At 41.3% G+C, this 22,436-nt stretch overlaps 1 protein-coding gene across 1 annotated transcript; it reads right to left on the bottom strand.

Annotated features, from left to right (window-relative positions):
* Positions 1–385: 385 nt before the first annotated feature.
* Positions 386–20,671, bottom strand: LOC121836003. Its single transcript, XM_042290605.1, has 6 exons — positions 20,656–20,671; positions 15,215–15,271; positions 8,826–8,917; positions 2,993–3,091; positions 703–796; positions 386–657 (listed from the first exon to the last, which is right to left on the bottom strand). Exons 1-6 carry the CDS (start codon positions 20,669–20,671, stop codon positions 386–388), a joined length of 630 nt encoding a protein of 209 aa, XP_042146539.1.
* Between the last annotated feature and the right edge of the window lie 1,765 nt (positions 20,672–22,436).

A 22,436-nucleotide genomic window follows, 5' to 3' on the forward strand; every position in this document is an offset into this window, starting at 1 on the left:
CTAACATGCGCCATAAGCCATCTCAGAAGTTCAGCTCAAACGAAGCGATCTGAAGTCCCATGGGGTGCAACACACGGCTAATAATGTAAACATGAAAAGGTTAATTAAAATGGCCTTAAAAGACAAGCAGGATGCACGCCTTAGGTTGTTTAATAAATGATGCTACCTCAGACAAAAGTATGTTTCACCTTTCCATGTGCGGGTGCTTTTAACGTGCTTCTGGTTTCTTAGGTGTCCAGTGTGTCTTAGCCATCGTCATCATTTTCCTTTTTTTCTTCGCTATCCTCCAATTACTTACTCTCTATATCTCCCCCTCTTCCTCATTTTACTTCTCCTCTTCCTCTTTATATTCATCTTTATCGTCTTCCTTCTTATCTTCAACTTCCTACTCTTGCTTGTTATCTTCATCCGTGTCCCCTGTCTTCTCGTTATTTTGGTCCTCTTTCTTATTTTCCTCGCGCTCATCCTTACCCTTCGCTTCGTTTGTGTTTTCGCCCTTCGCCTCCCCATCTTTCTCCTCTTCTTTTTTCTTTCCAGCGTCACCTGCTTCCTCGTTCTCTTTTTTCTTCTCTCCACCGTCATCTGCTTTCTTCTCTTCTTCTTTCTTCTCTCCATTGCCAGCTGTTTCCTTTTCTTCTTTCTTCTCTTCACCGTCACCTGCTTCCTTATTCTCGGTCTTTTTCTCCCCGCCATCTCCACCACCACCCGGAGCATTCAACGTCTGATTAAATATAGGACTAGATGGATGATGGCAGTCGTGGTTCATGCACTTGCTTTCCAGTGGTCCAAAGTTGAACTACAAAACAAGTAACGGTAACATACATGTTTTTGTTTGAGAATTTATCATTTAGTGCTTTTAAAGCGCAGCTCTTAGGCGCCCGTTTCGGACTTGAGCGTTTCGGGAGGGCCTCGGTTTCCTTCGAGACGATCTCGGGAGGGTCTCGGGTTCCTTCGGGAGGACCTCGGGAGAACCTCGGGAGAACCTCGGGTTCCCTCGGGAGGACTTTGGGCTCCTTCGGTGACCTCGGGGAGGGGCGTCACGTGATCGCCCCCCCTCCCCGAGGTAACGTGACCCCTCCCCCCAGGTCACGTGACCCCCCCCGAGGTCACGTGACCCCTCCCCCCCCAAAACACGGGAACCTCAGTACCCTTCCCTCCTCCTCCTCAAGAGCTGCGCTCTAATTCGGCGTTACAGGAAGTTGTAAACGGCTTTCATTTTTAATTTATTTCTGGCGGAATGTTTGAAGCTAAAACCGAGTAAAACAGTTCTACCTCAGATTATGTTATATAAAAAGAGTTCGTCCGTACATGCAGGCGACCTAAATCTCTTGAGTTATGCAAGGTGAAATTGAAATCTATACTTTAAGATTTTTTGAAAAATAAGCTACAGACACTATGCAAATACTCCTAATCATCGCGTCGGGCGACTGAGCACGAGTGCGATGACGTAATTACACGACTAATGACATACAATCCTATATATCAACTTGGAAACTTGTCTTAGCTTCAAAATTTAGACGGCTATCTCGAGTCAGTTGTTAAATTAGGCCATAGGAAGTGTGTGACTTAAATACGTTTTTGTTGGTCATATCTTTTTTTTTTCAATGTTTATAAACGATGTAATGTCGTGTGCTGAAAATTCTGAGTTGCTCTCTTCTGTCGGAGATATTAAGTTGCTTAAAATAATTCAGCAAAAAAAAAAAGTATGCAACATATTCTACTGCGATATGCCACGAATTATTCTGTGGTGCAAACAAAAGCAGTTACTGCTGAAACCTACAAGAACAAAAGTGATTTCTTTGTGACAACGTTACACTGTTTTAAAAACACATGTAATCTTGGTGGAATGCCAGTGCAGACCGCATGAAAGACCCTGGTGTGTAGAATACGTAATTTTCAAACTGAAACACATATTGATTGCATTTTACGAAATTATAAATCTATTTTACATGAAGCGGAAAAGTCAGGAATTAGGTCCAAGTATTGGCCTCTTCTCAACAATGCTCGGACGTTTGCTGTTTAAAAAATAGCAACAACCTTACAGTGTCTATTGTTGAACTGGTAAATATTGCGCCTCAGATATCGCAAACTTTTCACGGGAAATTGTGCATTGCAAAATATATCTGCTGATATTGTTTTTTTATTATAATATTTCTAATTTATAGTTAAATATTTGAAGTTGCATCTATTTATTTTCTTCGCTCCCTCATAGCGAAAGTAGTCTATCTAATGCGTCCTGAAATGCGATAAGTGTTTTTGTTTTAAGTATCATGTTTTAAATTGTTATACAGCTGGTAATTAAGATTAAAAACTTTGAATTTGGTTCATTTAACTAGCATACATAAAATAATGAGAGAGTATGCTGATCAAAACTAAAATGCAAAAATTCTGGTATGGAATTCAGTATAGTGACAACTAAAACTTGTAGTTTCTAGAGGCAAAAAAAAAAAATTAAGACGACTACATTAGTTTGCATCAATAAATGCATGGATGAATGCATCACTGTTTCTGAACTCCTCTGCCATATACATGTGAATGTTCATAGAGGTTTCTTTGAAGTTTTGAATCCTCTTCCAAAAGAAAACTGGCGGGATCGTGTTTCTTTTGCCGTAAATTAGAAACGTTGCAGCGTGAGTTCAAACACTAGTAGTGTTCGCGGTAATATATTTTATTACATATATAGGCCTACGATGCAATGTTGTAGCCAGAACCAATACTTGAAAAAAAGAAACGGCTAAGCAAAATCAAAAGCGCGACTGGGGTTGGAAGCTGTGGTGGAGCCAAGATTTGCAGCTTCCAAAATTAGCCTGGGTCGTATAGGTGAAATTCATTGGCTACCAATAAGTGTTTTGTTTAAAGGGTCGTGACATTCAGTTGTTCAGATCAAAAAGCGTTGATAATTTAAGTGCAAGATTGACTACAAGCAACATGATGAATCGAGAAAGAATTATCTATGTTATAGAGCCATCCATTAAATTGCAAAGAAACTTACCAAGCACGGCGTACCGTCTGGATAGAACTTTTCTTCCCAGTAGTTATTATCATTTTTGTCAGGGTAGCAAAAGTAATTGCAGGTTTTAACTGGTGTAGCCTAGAAAAAAAAGAAGTAAAAATAAAGATCGAAAGTATGTAGGGAACAGCCGTATATCTATACCGGCACTGCCCGACACTACAAACGGCATCACGACATCGCAAACTTGGCACATTTTTTTATAAATAACTTTTAGACGCCAACCTTTGCCCCTAACTTGGCGTTCATAAAGATACAGCAGGCTAATAGGTTTTTTTTTACATTATTGGTTTAGAAAATAACCACAAGGGGCTTTAAACAGCTCGTTCGAAACAAACTTGATGCACTCCGTGCAGAGATCAGGTGGGTTAACTGTTTTTTTTTATTTCTTGTAAAAAAGCAATTAAAAATATTTGGGGTACATCCTTCAACAATGAAAGATCCATTCTTTCAGTATTACAAAATATTAAACATAATATCAGTGTATATCTCATGTGATTCTTCTCGGTAAGAACTACATGAAAGTACGCTAATCACAATGCCGGAAATGTGTTACAACCACGCGGCCGGGCTTTCAAATCGTTGACGAATGCTTTCAATACGGGTGTATCAAACAGTTAATCTAATGAAAAAGTTTGTAATATATTAGAAATATATCCTCTAAGATAACATGATGATTTTGACTGCTTGTAACAACAATCCCTGACAGGAAAGTCGCAAGAGGAGTTTCATGTCATTTCCATATGTTCTTAGTAATTTTTAAAGGGAGTATCAATATACCTACTGGCCATTTATTAAATATAAAAAATGGGGAAGTTGTCTATTAAAGACCCCCCCCCCCCTTTCTCCTTCCAATATTGTAACGAATGACAAGTGATGAGGCGATAATAACTGAAGAAACTAAACGTTTAACCGGGCAAAATTGTGCCCAAAAATAAAAAGGGAACAGAAGAAAGTAGAGCGTCGCGGGCGTCGAAGTCGGCCTGACAGCCGAGTCGAACGCTGGGGCGAAAACTGACTGTGGTTCGCAAGGCCCTTATGTACATGCTTGGGCTTATGGAATAATCGGCGTAGAAAGTTCGACGCGTAGAACATTCTAACCTCGAATCAGCCAAGACGGTTCTCGAATTTACCAGAATACAAGTCTGCAGGAATAAACAAAAAGATGCGCCGCTCCCAGGAATCGAACCCTGGCTTTTCGCGTGGGAGCCAGGTACGATAAAAGTTAGGCCAAGCGCGCGCTGCCTGCTTGGCCAGCTGCGCGCGCTGCAATACTATTGCTTCTTGACCACCTTTATTCCTAGTTCTAAGAATGCTGATCCAGAATTACTGTCTGTCAAATATTTAAAAACAAAAAAAACGAAAATGGAATCTTTAATTTAGCACATGTAATATAATGAATTCAATTATTGCAATCTTATTCTGCGTTTAACTAGTACAAATCATTATGGCTGCCCTCGCATCTGCCCTAAAAAAACTGTGAACACTTAAGAGAAACGCGCTACCTGGTAAACTGCTTCTCGTCGTGATCTTGCAAATAGATTATTTGTGCAACTCTACTACAACTAAATCAATGTCTGACTATATGACCGCATGCAAACCACTGTAATAATGGCGGTATATTCGGACCCTGAAGATAATAAATAAATAAAACGGGGCAACATGTGTGTGGGTTCTTGTTCGCAAGTAATTTGGGTAACGCACCATTTTTTGACGGTGCGTGTGGTCTGTTCTCTAGACTGTCTTTGAAAAAAATACAATTACACCCCCCCCCCCCCCGCACACACACACAAAGTTACAAGTGTTTTTGTTTTGCTTACAATATTGCGTGTTTTTGGGTGATAATATTTTCGGTATTCTTATCCGTCACTGTTTTTAAGCAAAAAGGTACCGCTAAACGCAATATTTCTTTTCTTATTAAAAATGTTAGCTTTTTTTACGCTTGAACTTATTTTACATAGCAAAAAGTATTGTTTGTCTGCACCCCAAATGAATCAATTTGGCGTAAGTAAGAATCGACTCTTACGCTCTATATTTTCGTGGGAACTGACTCGCTCTAAAAAAGGCAAAACATCTCAAATTAAAGCGATAACTGTTATGGGTCGGCTCTTTCCAATGTCGCACGTTGTCTTTGTAGCATAGTTATTGATGTTTTTGATGTGGTAGTTGGTGTCGCAGAGTATAAGGCGTTTGTCGCGGTATTTCTAACTGTTTAATAACGAGTAAACATTGGAAGTGGATCCTCAACCGCGAAGCTGATCTGCACGTTTTCAAACGCGCAGTGGCTGGGATCGCGCGGTTGGGGCGCGTTTTTGCCAACCGCTTCGGGACCGTTTCCATCCAACCGCTTTCGCGAACCGGCACCCAATCGCGGCGCGACGCTGACTTAAAGTCGATGGCTTTCGAAACAAGATGGCACCCGTCGCTGCTGAGGTGTCCAAGGCACCGTAGTCCTTCATTGAAGCAGAGAAATCAGCGAAGTAACAGAATGTTCGCTTCGGTGACCTGAATCCGAAACGAAAATAATTGACTTGTTATCTTAAGTGGCTTCGCTTCGGTGGTTTTGGTTCAGGCAAGCTAGTTTCTTTATTATTTGGGGTGCTCCGTCGCTGCGCTGCCATGTCCGTCTTTATCTGTAGAACATAGGAACCCGCCTCCGATTGCCCGAAGTGACAGCTTCCATTCCCACTTTGGCAGCCGCGTAAACTACTGTAAGCTTTTGACAGAGCGCATCACGAAAACGTACGCCGATAGAGATAACGTGCGCGTATAATTGCGTAGCAGACACATTACCGCGGAAATGGCGGGACACACCCAAGATAACTGCGCTAGCTCGACCGGTGACGCTTCTACCACCAAACGGAATAAAGAGAACCTACTCAATAAGTAAAGTGTACGTACTAGACAGTGCATCAATAATCCACGCGGCGCTCATTTGAGTTTAATATCAAGCCAACAACAAAACAGCATATTCGATCGAGGTGTCAGTGCCGAGAGGCGAGTCCGCCACCAACCAACTTTCTCTATTTTCTTTTTTGTTATTAGTTCGAATGTACACGGCACGTGTCTTTGATTATTGCTGATTATTCTGGTAAGCATATTTTTATTGTTAAAGTGATTATCGCTTTTTTTACGTGCATTTAGATTTTTCTTTTCATTTTGCTATGGGCGCGGCTCGTATAAAATTTTGTAAATACAGTATTGTTCAAAGTTTTTAGTGGAGGTATGAACCGTATCGCTTTTTTATATGTTGTTCCTTCCTGCCACTTCCCACGGCCGCAGAAATATGTATAAATAAATAAATAAATAGCACCGAACCTAATCCCTGCACCACCAATGCCTCTCACAACTCCGAAAAAAGAAAAAAAAACGAACGACGAGGGGTGAAATTTAGGCCCTCTTATCCAGGTCAGCTATACACCAGCTCATGTTTACAAACAAACCGGAGCGTCCAGAGCGCCCCTAGCGGACGCCACCGGCGCCGCGCATGCGCGATGGGGTGTGGGCAAAAAGCTCGCCGTCGCCCATAAACAAACCATTGAAATGCGATGTTGTCGGCGTCGTTGTGAGTCCCCCTGCCCTTTTTCGCATTCGAATTGTTGGTTCTACGTCTTCCTGGCGATGTCTGACTACTTGAGCAGCGTCAGCTAAATTAATGAGGCTCGTTACACCGCAAAACTTCGCGTGAATAATGTCACATGTGGCGATTCATTCCGCTTGGACGCCGCAGATTGTACGCTAAAGCCTGATTTGCATGATGAGATTTCGCTCGGAATTTTCAGTCGCGACGCCGCTCGGGCAGCAAAAGCTTAAACCGTAGCTGAGATGGTCGACGACGATACTGAAAATCGCAAGCAGAATCGGACCAAGTGAATCAGGCATAACAAGTCCGTGATGGTCACTGGTAACAATTTTCAAAACATCCTTGTATCTACTGTTTACATCGAGCCTGCTTACCAACCTTCAAACTTGAGTCTTTTGAGGGCTGCACTTACTTCTTATTGCGAGTACCAGGCCCACGTTTGGTCTACGGGCCGTAGTCGTCTAAAAGAGCAGACGACAAGCAGAAACGTTTGAAAGAGCAGACGACAGTTTGAACGATCAGGCGGCCGTTTGAACTTCAAGACGCACTGAACGTAGTCCGCAGGTGGTTTGTACAACCTCGCGGTTTTCCTCCGATCATGTTGGAAGAAAACAAATAAATCTGATGACAAGAAGTATCCGTGAATTTAATCCAATGTGCTTCCCGCCCAAGCAACCGTGGTCAGACGGCATCTGGTTTTCCCTTTTCACGGCACATATCCACCTTCTTGGACGAACCGAGCACATGAAAACTGACCTTCAAATCTTTCTCGATTCTTCTGGTACAGCGCCAGTCGCGGCGTTTTGACGAGAAGGCAGGTTATCGTCTAGTTCCTTCCAAAACAACGCAGGAGTACACGTCTCGCATGGGGACTTCTGCCCACAGCCCAAAACCGGCAGTGCGACCGACGCGCCACCACCGCGCCGTGACGTAACAGAGATGAGTTCGTGTATATATGCAGGAAGGTTCCAATGCGAAGAATGGTTCGGGGCATCCTCTTCTGCGTCAGCAAGGCGCGCCTTGCTGGGCTTTGCTCGGGGGCGAAATCGAGGGAATCGTCGCCGTGGTTTCGAGGGTTCATTTTTCTTATTTTTCACTGTCCGAAATTTCGAAGTGTGAGTTAAAGTACTTCTGGCTTTGTAGTGCAAAAGGTGGTAAAAGCAACCTGGAAAAAGTGAGGAAATTTTACTTTGGAATGCAGATTAAACTAGATTTCGGACCGTAAATCAAGGTTGGCAGACGCAAGTCCCTAAAGATCGCGCGTGATTGCCGCGAAACCCTCAACCTCGTCTCGGTGTGTCTAAACGGGGTCGCTTGCGAAACGCATCCACCACCGCTTCGCAAAAGCAGCTCAACCGCCAGTGTCGATGCGCCATAAAAGATAGCCTCCTGTTGCCCTCAGGGATCGAATCTGGGTCCATTGCGTGCAAGCCGGATTAGTGCACCTTTCATAGCCTTTTTAATTAAATCTGCTCGCAATAAAATCAAACATTCTGTTTATCAACATCTGATTCGTGATTATTGAAATATTTTTGAATTGCCGGTCGTTTCAAAAGTCCTAGTCGTTCACGTTCCTTTTCGTTGCCCTTGTCTTTTTCGCGCTATTTAATAAATAAACGGGTATAAGAAAGTAGAATTGCGGTATACGCAGCCCAGCACATGGGTAGAGACTGCCAGGGCAATACAATTAAGGAGATTTATTCTTGAAAATAATTCACAAATATTCAGCAATTATCAGTGATTAGAGGGTGCGAGTTTGTAATCCCAAGCGCTCAATGCTTGAGAGCTGTACCTAATCATGCAAGTCTGCATGTGTACTGAACTGAAATGGGTAAACATGTTAACAGCTCCACAGGAAGATTAATGAGCCTGCATGTTATCGATGGTACAGCTGAAACCACGTTCGTATGCTGCTGTAGGTCGAATGGGCGCGGACAACCACATTTCATGCATTTTTGCTGTTGGTTACATGCCCAGGTGTCTTAGGTTCACCCTGAGCTCTTCTGAAAATCCTGTCTCAGGTGTTAGTCTACTCAAACTGACTATTTCGAACTTCAAAGTTTTTCCAGTATAAACTGATTTTTCCGTCCATGGATCTTGCAGTCAATCGACTGGGTTTCAAATTTAATTGGCGAGCCGGCCTTCAGGTTAGACTATGATGAGCGTGGCGTCACAGTCAAGACTTCTAACTTTAGGGCGGAATAGCTTTGAACAAGCATTCAACCAACTCACCACTTTTTGGGCTTCCGCGTCCCTTTTGTCACAAGATCGATCTTCCTCCTCTGGCTTCGCTGATGGAGCGCAGTTCGCTATCGGCAGTAGAGCTGAAAATATTAAAAAAAAAAACGTTTCATTAGCTGATAAAGCGTCGGCTTGCAATAAAGATACCTAAATAAGGAAGTGGCAGATCCTAAGGCGCTTGTCTTGATCAACCTGAAAACCAGTCTGTAACTCTGGTCACATATGTGTGCATACATGTAATAATGTAGTAAATATTAGGAGTTTTAGGGTAACTCCTCAAAAATGTGACAGATCAGCCATCTCAAAGGCACATAGGAGGAACATTACTCATTGAAAAGTAAATGCACGATAAATCGTGTGCGTCTCTTTTTCCGCAAAATACTAGGGAGGTCAATTACTGCAATCAACGGACCAAGCTTGCTGAATGACGAGGCCGTACGAGCGCAGTTACTGAAAAATCCCGTATGCGTTAATCACACAACAGCCGTCAGTTTTAGAAACTCACTTCATTCCCAGTGTAACGTTGAAGACCTAACTCAAAATACTAAATGCATTTCGTGACTTGCGTTCGAGTCACTCGAGTACATCGCAGTGATTGCTTCGTGAGCGGACATTGATAAACTAGAAATACGGGCGATTTGTCAATCATTCAATATGTTATTTGTTACCTTTAACAAAGGCTGACAAAAGTACGAATTGGTGACTACATGAGATTAAACAAACCCGTTAATAATGCTTGAAAATAGTCATTATAAATTGCCTCTTCGTGATAAAACGTTATAAATATATGTAGTTGTCTTCTGTTCACTCCACGTATTGCGCAACGTTGCGTAAAAGTGTGCGCCTCGAAATCCCTATATGTTGCCATCCAGCTGCTGGATTTAGAAACATCCCCTAGTATAGGTACCGCGGCGTCGTCTGCTATCGAGGCACGTTGCAGACAATTGATTTCCACAACAGATGTAATCGTCTAGACTGCGTTATGCTGAATGCTTTTCTTGTTGAAGAAGTTTGTATTGTTTCACGGTCCTCAAAATCCAAAAATGCTAGAAATATTAGTTTCCACATAAGCGAAAACTAATACGTTTCTGATATGTCCAAGTATACTTCGATGTTATTTTAAATGTATTTCTTATTGTTTAATATATCTAAAATTTTAAGTGCATTAAAAGAACACTAATATTGACCTTCCAAGTTTGTTTTTTAAATTTTTTATTACAATGTATTTTAAGTAATACGACGAAAGATGTTGTATGAAATATAGGCTTTACGTACAACTTAAGTACTTTGAAATGTACGAAAAAATATCGGAATATTCAGCGGGTGTTTTAGAGATATTTGTTTAAATATATTTATATTTCACCCCTATTAAAATGGGTATTTAATACAAATGAAACACTTGCAGGTGCTAATGTTTGCGGACGACGTTAAACTGTTTCGGCAGGTGAACATTATCAATGACTGTGCTCTGCTGCAAGATGATGTCTATTCAGTGCAAAGCTGGTGTATTCTTAACAATTTAGGATTGAACCCTCGCAAGACCCAAGTAATGTCTTTGTCCAGAAAATTTCCCGTACTTTCACACACGAGCAGGAACATGGCGGTGGCGAAATGCCCTGTTTAGAGTCGTCTATTCACCAATTCAGTTTCCCCACTAAATTTGGCGGGAAAGTGGCGTCATGTGACGTCATTTGACGTCACGTGACGTCAGCAGCTTAGGAAAGTTAACGGGACGTGATATACACGTGAACTGAGTTTCCCCGCTTACTAAAAAATTCACGTCTTCTGTCCAAAACATGCATTCAGCTCCTTCGCTAAATTTAGCGGGAAAATGACGTCACGTGACATATACAACAATTCAGGTACCCGCTAAATTTAGCGGGAAAATTCAAATCTTGTGGCCTAGAGATCAATCCAGTTTCCCCACCAAATTTAGCGAGGAAAATTGACGTCGCGTGATTTCTACAACCATTCAGTTTCCTTCGCGAAATGTTGCTGGAAAATATACGTCACATGAAACGTCAATTTTCTCACTAATTGCCTCGCGAATTTCCTATAATGGATTTCATGCTTTATAAGAACTGAAAGTTAAAGGTCGCTGCCATTTTTTATTTATTAACTATTAGAGTGCGTTACCACATTACGACCTCGTCAAATTGCTCCAAACTGAACCAAAACAATGCCAGAATTATTTTCAAAAGATAAATTTGATCACCTATTCAAATAATAACCTTCACACACATTTTTTTTTTAAATTCCTGCTGACTGCTAGTGCAGCGGTACTTTGCACTAGAATATGCACCTCGAGATCGAACATTTCGCCACCATGGGGCAGAAATGGGAAAAATGACCTTTTGTGGTTACCGCAACCAATGCGACGAAAAAAAAAATCTATATCTATATATATATATAAACGAATATGTGCAGATGAATGAACCGTACTTAATCCAAAGAAATAAAGAATCAAAGTTTTCAGGAACCCACCGAAAGCTAAAAAACGGCGGAGCCAGGATTTGAACTCTGGGCCTCCCAATGTCCAGTCGGGTGTGCTAACCACTACACCACTCCACCATGGCTTTCTGGCGTTTCCTACCTGTCTTATTAATGCACAAGAAACGAAATGTATCCAATCGGAGGTGTTCTGGAAACACACGCCGCCGCGTGGAACGCGGTACGACGCTTAGTGTCTCGTGGTACGTGCTCGTTTGTGCTCCAGAAATCCTCCCACTGTTTGTCTCGCCCCGTGTACACGTAGTAGTATTCTTTGTTTTATGAGCTTTTTGGCTTTCGGCGGGTTCCTGAAAGCTTTGATTCTTTATTTCATTGGATTAAGTACGGTTCATTCATCTGCACATATTCGTTTATATCCTCCTCGGAGACCACGTACGATGGTGTGAAGTGCCCGTGTATTATTATGTTCTGAATTCAGTTTCGTTTTAGAGAAACAAGCTCCATTCTGGTCCTGCTACGGAACGAAAATATTATGGCCCGTAAGGGTTCTTAATTGTTTCTGTTTGAACGTAAAAAAGAATATAAATTAAAATTGATCAAGAAAACAAATATTTTTTTTTTATAATTTAGGTAACTTCAAAGTTCTAGTAAGTACGCATTTTTTCCAATGATATAACATTGAACAATTCAGGTAAAATACGCCACGAGAAAGAACGACTCAAGGCAATGAGCGGGATCTCTGAAGCGGGGCGTCAAGTGTACACTGCAAAATCTGAAACCTCTGTTCTGATCAAATAACTTTTATCCCCAAGAATGACAGTTCCACGCTTACTTGTGCGGCTGGTACATCAAGGGAACCAAGGGCTACTTGCTTTGAAGTGTACAGTTCGTTGTGGTACTCCCTTAGTTTCTCCCAGAATATAAATGCACTCCTGGTTCTTGAACATTCGTAGACATGCTTGACTGCCCTTCAATAATGGCGACATACCGACTGCAGTTTTATACTTCGCTGCGTGTAAGAAACACTGAGATACCTGAACTTTCCATTTGAACCGAAAACCATTAAGCACATTTTTCGGTTACTCCCGAACAAAATAATACATAATGTTTCGATTCTGTTCGCGTTCCATCAAGAATATCGCGCTTTTTTTGTCTCGTTTTTTTATGTTGTTTTGTTCCGTTTCGACACTTTGCCCGCGAGGATTTCTTCTCTTAGCGCAGATAAATAAAGAGGGAATAATTTCTGTACGTGTCCTTTTTTCACGGATTCTCGGGTTTCTAAAGCGAGAGCTTTAAAGGCGACACTTCCGAGAGATTTCAAACTCGTGGGCTGTCATAGCTGTGCGCTCGAAAAAGGAAAAAAAAATGTTTCTCTCCCGGTTTGGCGCGAGGACTCCAACATACATTATGTGTGCCCGCCTCAATAGGATCACTTGAACTAAAGTCACCGATTCGCCGTCAGCTTAAGAAATTCATAGAGCAGCAAAGACCATATCACCTTATCATCGCTCCGCAGATAATGCCGTTCAGAATGCCGTTGGTCATGTAAAGTGCAACAACCTGATAACACGCTATAAGGCAACATGCTTGTTGGAGTTTATGAACATTTGTGGGTTGATATCAACTGAACACAACTGAGAAAACCACTGGAAATACCCTTGATCTTGTTTTATCTAACGTGTATGTTGATTATGTAACTCCTTCTTTAAGTCCAGTGGTACAAATGAATCTGTTTCACACACCTTTCACACTTGGCCTGTTTCTTCCTCGTAAGAAGCCAATTTCAAATCCCTACACTACGTACTGCTATCATAAAGGTGATTACCTAAACATGTACAGATACTTCCAAAACTTTGACTGGAGTGAACTTCTTGTCATAAATGATGTTGAGCTGGTGACCGAGACGTTTCCGTCCATAGTTAAAAACGCAATTGATGCATTTGTACCACGGCGCATTTTGAAGCCTTCAATTCACCCTGAATGGTTCTCTAAAGAGTTGAAAATCTGCCTTTGCAAAAAAGAGCATTTTCATAGACTCTTCAAACGTACTTGTTTGTCTCTATTTTATACTGAGTTTAGCATTTACAGGGCTCTAGTTAAAAAGCTGTACGCTAGGGACAAACGCTTGCACCTTGAACAAGTGGAGTGCAGCCTAAACCGGTGCCCTAAAACCTTTTGGCGCTATGCCAAGAAACACACGCGCAACTTAAACCAAAGTCTTTGTCTGCGCACAGATAACAACGCTAACTCTATATCTTCACCTACAGAACTTGCCAATATTTTTGCTGATTACTTCAGCAGTTTTTATTCAACCTGTCAGCAAAGCACTCAGCCGCAAGAAATAAAAACCAACGGCCATGATTTCTTGTCTGGTATTAGAGTAGATGCCGTTGAAATTGCGCAAGCAATAAAAAAAATTAAAACCGAAGTTATCTATAGGAGCTGACTCTATTCCATCCTTTATTATTAAGGGATGTAGCGAATTATTTATACCTATTTTGTTGCACATCTTCAACCTCTCTCTTATTTCTGGTGTTTTTCCCTCCCTTTAGAAAAAAAGCGGTTGTTGTACCAGTTTTGAAAGAAAAGGTGACAGCTCTGTGAAAAGCAACTATCGCCCAATATCTTTGCTATCTTGATTTTCTAAAGTTTTTGAACGGGTTACGTATTCCCGGATTCTTTTTTTATTTTCGGCATACGTTTGTAGAGTGTCAGCATGGTTTTTTGAAGAGTCGTTCGGTCGAAACAAATCTTTGCTATTTTTTAAATTACTCTGCCCCTGTTGTTACAAACAGAGGACAAGTTGATTGTATCTTTTTTGACATGTCTAAGACCTTCGATAAAGTAAACCATGAATTGCTGTTACACAAATTATCGTCATATGGTTGTTGCCCAGACCTATGTAACTGGTTCTGTAGTTATTTATCATCTCGACGGGACACAGTTCGTGTAGATAACAGTCATTCCGATCACTTCTTTTCCACATCTGGTGTCCCTCAAGGCTCCATCCATGGCCCGTTGTTGTTTTTAATACTCATCAACGACTTGCCGTCATATGTTGATAACGCTCAAATTTTATTGTTTGCCGATGACATCAAGCTTTTTATGAATATTCACTCTTCTATCGACTGCAACGCTGTACAGCATGATGTTTCACAGATTGCTATTTGGTGTACAGCGAATAAGTTATCTCTGAATCCATTGAAAACAAAAGTCGTATCGTTCTCAAGGCGTCACACCATAATAGACTGCGATTATGTTTTAGAGGGGATGCCTATCATACGTCTTTCTGTTATAAACAACCTTGGCGTATACCTTGATAATGTTCTAACGTTTACTGCCCATGTGTCACTTGTCGTTGGCAGTGCAACAAGAATGCTTGGTGTTATATCTCGTATTACAAAGCACTTTAAAAACCTGGCTTCTTTGGTTCGGTTATTTTGTGCCCTAGTCAGGTCTAGACTTGAATTTGCTTCAGTAGTTTGGAATGCGTTAAATAAAACTCACGCATTGAACATTGAAAATGTAAAGAAGAGGTTATCAAATACATCGTCACAGAAAACGTGGAGCCGGCGGGTGTGCTGCGCCTGCGCAGTGGGGGAGCATGATGTTCCCGCCGGAACGCCGTGTAAAAAAGGAAGGCGTGGCGCGCTGCTTGGAGGAGCGCGCTGCGTGTAGGAATGCTTTTAAATTCCTACACGTAAAGAGGCTTAGGTATCCTCTTTTAAATTTTTTCCTCTCTCTTTCTTTCGCTTTTGTCTCTTCATTGCTTGACGATCGTTTGTTTGAGCCTAAATGGTCCAAGAGTATACACCTTTGCTGCGCGACCTAATAGCGCTGATCTTAAGAGATTAGCTGTAAACAAATATGTTTTCAACTTAGATATTGACGACTTTCACCACATTTCGATACTGATGCAAGAATATTACCTGCTACAACAGCAAGAGCCGTGAATGCTTGAATCTTCATTGTGGCTTGTGAACCTCCTGGTGGAACATGCACAAATCATGTTTTTGCTCATTATTTTTTAAGTCCACAAAATTAACATAACGGTTCAATACAAACTGCCGGCACCCTAAACATATGGATTGCCCTATCTCGCGAATATGTCTCGCGCTGGCCATCATCAGGTTATAGAATATGTTTGACCTTTATATGCCTCACGCTGTCAACCATAATGAATTCGGGCCATGATTTCAAAATCTAACATTTAAGTAGATCACCTACTTTCCATAGAACTTTCCTCAGACGCCCCAAAATTTCAGGTCAAAAAATAAATAATTTAGATTATCGAAACATCACCCAACGTTATTAATATTGGCGTAATGCAGAATTCTAATTATGATGCGTACACCTTTTTCATTTTCCAGCAATATGATTTAATTATAATTCTTCGTCTAATTTTAGGGTTGCAGTATATGCATTTGTCTGAAAAATCCGGCTTCTGATTCTCACTAGTATATCCGTCCCTAAAATCAGGACCAAACATGGGCATCCACACATCTGCGTATCAAATACTCAACCTTCTAATACTCGAAACCACCTTCAAGCTCTTGCGAATTTAGAGATGTAAAGGTTCAGGAAATATTAAAGAGACCAAAAAGGTTTTTGTTAGACGTTTAGAAACACTAATGTATACGAAAGTATACATCTGCTAGATTACTCGATGTACACATAGAGAAAGATTTGAACCAATCAGTGTCACTGAACTTTGTGTCTTTATTTTCCTTTACACGTTGATTGAAATTTTTGTACGCTTCTTGATCAGTCTCTTAAGTTGAAGTTTCTGCAAAAGTGCAGCTTCCAGCCAGTCTTTCGGTATACAACAGATGACAGACGAGGGGACATTTTGTCCTGTAGTTTCCTTCAGCAAGAAATTGCAGAAACTTTCCTACGCTGAGACAACTCACGTTGTCTCAGTCCTTAAACAAAACAAACTCTGTTAAGGATTAAAAAAAAATTACTTCTCAGACAGCACCAGCCTTGCTTTAGGTTTATCAAAGTAGATTTTACCTATTATACGTTTGGAAATATTTCAGTCCAATAATGTGTGTACAATCTTTGATTTTAATCATAGATTAAATGTATATATCCATATTTCGTGTGTATATGAAAATGTATATAAATACATGATACTGCAATTAACGCAAAGGTGCAAGTCGCGCACCAGTCACCTAGCTGTGTTTGGCAATTAGTGTTGGAACTTTTTCTCCAGGAATCACCATTGTTATTCAATGAGAGACGATTTATATGCGACGTAGTAATGCTGACCGATTCCACTACCTATTTATGACCTAAAGTCACTGGATTCTTGGAGACTAGAGCCAAGCTCCCCGTATGGTCACCGCTTCGGTTCATGAAATAAGCAGTTATTCCTAGACATCTCCATTCCTGGTGAGCCAAACTTAATTCGCTGGTGACGGGTAGCCTTATAGAGGCGTTTCTTGAATACCCAGATTTTGCTATCCACGCACCGGCGAAAGGAGCGTAGATTTTCGTACCGCCACTACATGCGGCGTCGGCCCTTTGAAGATATGATATCCATGGCTCGTGCGACACTTGGGAGCGAATGGCGGCGCTGCACTTAAATGAGTGGATATAGAACAACCTCTGAAAGCAAATTGTGATGCGGCACTCGCTCGTGGTTTCGTAGTACGTGACTTGCGCTTTCGGCAACAGTGTGTTGCGATGTGTAAAAAACGCCAAGTGTTAATTTCATATCCAGGCATTTTAGCTCACAGCGTGGTTTGGCTTCGCTGGGTTGTATCGCCCGCTTGACATCTCAGTCATTTTCTGGCCCATCTTATGCTTGCAAAAAAACATGCGTGTGGTATATCTGACCGTGACTACTCAGGCCATGTACGCGCCTTTTCTCATGTGCATAGGCATAGCCATCATTAAGCCTATACTATAGGAGGCTATTCATCAACTCGCGCGTTCATGCGCATGTCCCCGAGTTGTCGTGTCACGTTCTGGAATCAAACACTATACATCTGGTATATGTAAATTAATAAAAACATTTTTTTTATAATTTCAAGGCCCGGATTATTTACAGAGGTAATGGGGAGGGGAGATAACAAAACAAACTGGTGGTATATAAACAAGTCTAGTACAAAAATGCAGTGAAAACATGAGCGGTCAAGAAATAGCAAAAATGATTCTTTATCCCAATTACAAACTAATGGACTGATGGTATAAAGATATTAGAGATACGGGAAGGTAGTTCCACTCCGATGACGTTTGTGGAATAATTCAGTCGATGTATGCCTTGCTGTGACCACTGACCTATAATGGTCTGGATGGCGCATACGTACTCTCCGAACCTAGCGGAAGTGAAGCCACCGTAAGCTTGACGCCTGTGTCAGAAATCGGGCGTTTGTGTGACTTACTAGTCCATTTAATGGATGATTTGGTTTCTTTGAGTTCGTTTAAAGAAGCCCGTTTTGAATCACATTCCCAGAACAAGTCATTTGAACCGGCGACAAATGCCCATTTGGGACTCTAACTCGCCGACACAGAAAGTTGGAGACGAAATTTCGCGGAGTGCACCGATTGGGCGTTCGCGAAAAGGGCACGAAGTCATCGTTGTGATAGGCCAATCGGAGCGCTCAGTCAACTTCAGCACAAACTTCGGAGGCCTGGATTATCTGGAATCTCAAAATGTTCACATCGAATGGCTTCCCAGAAAACTTCTCCTGTCTGCATGCTCTGTTACTGCTCATAAAGCAGCCTCTCTTGAGATGAAAGAAAACATCCAGCGCCCTGGACGTTATGCGAACCCGCATGCAATATGGAAGGCATGTGAAGCGCTCACTTCGGTGGAGACCGATTACCTCTGGTGAATCCGTACCTGTTTGCTTAATGCGCCATCCAGCCCTGCGAGTGGAGATCAGGGGGCGCGAGAGGGGTTATGTCCGACTCTGAATTAACGGTGAATGCGAGGGAAATATTTGAAGAAAGGGGGAGCTTATCTTTAAGAGCAAGCTCAGCGTGTGTAATACATTTGCTGAAAAAAAAAGAAAAACCGAGATATTTTGCGACGCACCAAACAAGAAGACGAGATAGGCTTGACTAGAATGGACATGACCCTGGCGCTACGATGATAGATTCGCGCACCGGGAATTTAGAGAGCCTCGAGGTTCGACACCAGCATACGTGTGACAGGGATCCCGGATTGATGCAGCCTATTCCAATTTAGTACGTACTTGGGTCTTAAATAAAAATACTCCCAGGACGGGAGGGCTAATGTGAAATATATTTTCAAGTCTTCGAGCTTAGAGCTGCGGTAACAAATGTATATACAATGTGAGTTCGCCATGACATGTTGAAGCTGAGGGGGGCAGCGAACTATTTGTAGTAAGTCTTGGACTGCAAGGATAACATAACTGAGAGAGGGTGAGGGGTTCTGAGGTAACTTATTGATGTAAATAAGGAATAGAAATGCGCGTTCTTGGACACCTGAGGTGACGGGACAGATGGAAAGCCGGATATGTTTGATCAGAACAGTTGTCTCTGGTGCGTCTACAGTATTGCAAAACAGATAAGATAACCAATGGCTGCCACCTAAGAAGATAACTCGGTGAATGACGTGCATACAATTTGCCTAGACCTCAAAAACAGAATGGGCTGTGACACGAATCCTGACGGAAGTCTGTGACATGTCGTGCTCAGTGCTGAAGTGAACTGTTACTTTATGTGTAAACATCCGCTCAGTACAATTGTACAAGCAGAATTCGGAATCAAATAGCGCAAAAGCGATCTTAACTTTTACTGTGCAAGAGCAGTCACTACATGTCGATTCTCGTTACAGTGCTAAATCTATAACGCCCACTACGCTCTTCAATTCCAGCTATTCGAGCATAACTTATTGTCTGCCTCGTCAATCGTTGAGCTTTCTCTGTAGATTGCAGCTGTTCCCCAGAGTGCACCGGTATAAAGACTTTGACACGGCGTTCGAAACTCCCCATCGTAATTTTATCTTTCGCGATTATTCTAGAACGTTCCAGTGGAATTGTATAAAGTATCGCTTATTCCTCTGCTGCACGCTCTAGACTCTGCAGTGTGTATAAAGGAAGCTGAGACTGGCAACACGAAAGCAGCGACAGCTGTGACGCAGAACACTCGATACATTTCGTTTTAGTTTGAAGGCACAGGTTCGCCTCAGTAAACGTGCATTTTGTTTTCACCTCAATCTGTTTCTGTCCGTGAGGATACATGACTGTGAAAATAACCTCTTCGCTTAGAAAAGGCAGAGCCGTTTTTTTTTTCAACATATATTTCTTGGTTTTTCAAGATGACAGCGCTTATGCTGGCATGAAAACATGTCTAAGAAAGCTTGTTGAGTTTTTAGTTTTTTTCATTTTTATTTTTAACGTATTTAGTACTTCTGACCATACTATTCCAATCTAATATCTCCAACTTTTGGTAAGATATGATGTCTTCAGCTGATTAGTAGTATTCATTTCATAGGGTTTTCTACTACAACGGTTTCTTATATATGCGGTGATTGATAGGACTTTAACGGCTCTGGATAAACTCAGAAAGTTGTGTACAACTAAAAAGTCTTACAACCTGCGTTCCACAGAACCACATTGTACCAACGTGTACGCAAACGATTCTGTTTATCAGTACAAACTACGCTCTATAGAGTACGTGTTATAGAGCGTACGCCATGTATAATAACAATCCTATTTCTTACTCATGATTATAACAAAACTTGTGCCAATTGATACATTGGCAGGTTGACTTTTTCAAAATTCCCCTTATAATTCCGCTTGAACAAACATGTCAGAGCGCATATAAGTTTCTCACTCATAAACGCGAAGCATATTAATAGTGTTTATATTATAATGAAGAGCTAAGAGGATGAAATTAAATATTTCGTCCTGCTTAGTTGCATACTTCTGCAACTTTGGTTTTATAAAAAAAGAATATCAAATGTTTTGTCAAGAGGTTAAAAAAACTAATGGGCCAAAAAAAACTAGATTTTAGCGACACTATAAAGATTAGTGATTCAGTGCTACAGTTTATTCGTGAAGTCAAGTTTGGAAATCAGATATTTTAAAGGAAAACTAAAATCTATCAACATACAAAACACATAAATTCGCGTCCACGCCTAATAAGAGCCCCCGAACAGAAGTTATTCTCCAATATGATTAGTTCCCGCTGAAACAAATGATGGTGAAAGTGTTTCGTGTACAATTATGTGCAATCGGCACAGCGGGGCTCGGGCAACATTACAATGCAACGGAAGTATTCTATGTTTTTTTTTCTTTAAATATAGTCAATATCTACTTTACTTCAATTAGTTTGTAAAAGGGATAACCAATGTCTAGATATTTAATAGAAATTGTCAACGTCAGTAACTTACCATAGACCAAAGGCATCGTACCGCTGTTTCTGTTGAAAACCAGAGGCCGCAGCGTCTGTTGAAAACGTCTTCCAGACCAATATATAACAAAAATGCCGCTGTTATGCGATGTGAACGCACATGCTGTGAATATTTTTATTTATGTTTTTTTTCTTTTTTTAGGAGACAAACAGCTTTGTTGTATTTGTGATTGGCAGTCAATACACTCAAAGAGCAAAGATATCGTCGCGAAGATTGTGTTCAAAAGTTCAAAGCGTTATTCAGAGAATATATATATATATAATTTTGCCTAATTAACTTTTTTAATATAGGGTTTAAGGGCATGATTATAATTAGAAAGTTTCTCAGCGTCATCGAAAAACCCTAAATCAATAAATTGCAGAATGATAGAAGGCGCGCCAAGCATTTTACGGCTTTCTGAAAAACCGCACAAGTTCGACGGGTTTTTAAGTTTCAGTTTTCTATCAGAGCGCATCTCGGCCCCTTCGGCACCGCGCCCCGTTGAGAAATATTGCAACCAGCTTCTGCTGCGCTGTCATCGCGTGACGCAGCAGAGGCTGGTTGCACTATCTCTCCACGGGGCGCGGTCCCGCCGGGCCAAGATGCGCTCTGATAGAAAACTGAAACTTAAAAACCCGTCGAACTTGTGCGGTTTTTCAGAAAGACGTAAAATGCTTGGCGTGCTTTCTATCGTTCTGCAATTAGTTGATTTAGGGTCTTTTGATGATGCTGAGCAATTTTCTAATGAAACCATGCCCTTAAACCCAATATCAAAAAGTTAATTGCGCTAAAATATTTAACAATCTAATTATTCAGGACTTTTATAATTTTCCTAAATAGGCTCCTGGCCCAGGACCAAGACGACGCAACCCTTTTTTGCTGGGAGGCGTAGTTTTCGCAATATCTAATTTGTACACCTCGCGTGAAACACAAAGTATAAATATATATATAACGGTCATCGGTGGCGGGAGGCCGAAGGCGTGGGCATACAACTGCGAAGAAAAAAAACCTTGATCAAAACAGCAACAACGGACGATGTGCTCTTCGACGTTTCGGCCGGAGTCCGGCCTTCCTGACGAAGGCCGGACTCCGGCCGAAACGTCGAAGAATAAATCGTCCGTTGTTGCTAACTTCATCAAGAATTTTTCTTCTCAGTAGAATGCAACTCTTTTATTGCTTTAGACGCAAATGCTGAAGACAATCATCTTTATCTTTCTTATAGGAGGCAGGCATCTTACTTTTATTTATGATTGGCAGACAATTAACAACAATAAAGTTGAAAGCTAAACTAGTCGGTAGCCGTTACACATGATGAAGAAAAACAGTGCAAAAGAAAATAACAAAAGAATAACATACACAGCAGGACCAACGCTTGTCCTGTCGTGTGCGTTTTTCTTTTCTCTATGTCTTTCGCACTGCGTCTCTTCACCATGTATAGACAAATAACACTAACATATTATGGCAGACTCATTCTGATTATGTAACTGCTAACCCCAACTCAATCCTGACATACTTAAAACTAAATTTTATATGAGCCCCTTTGTCTTTTAAATGTCTTTTATTTAAGACCCTTGTACGTTCTAAATTGGAGCAAGCTGCTTCTATGAAATCCCGGTGACCAGAGGCTAGTGTGTAACCTTGAGGCTGTTCGAAACGTGGTGCTTGTATTATCTGTCTCATCTATCATCATAGAGCGTGTCTTGTCCGTGGAAGCTAACCAATATCTTTGTTTCCTTGTTTGAATCCCAAAATAATCTTGTTTGTGTTTTTTTCAGAATATT

Source organism: Ixodes scapularis, unplaced genomic scaffold (genome assembly GCF_016920785.2).
Source record: "Ixodes scapularis isolate PalLabHiFi unplaced genomic scaffold, ASM1692078v2 PGA_scaffold1__304_contigs__length_218370807, whole genome shotgun sequence".
NCBI lineage: Eukaryota > Metazoa > Arthropoda > Arachnida > Ixodida > Ixodidae > Ixodes > Ixodes scapularis.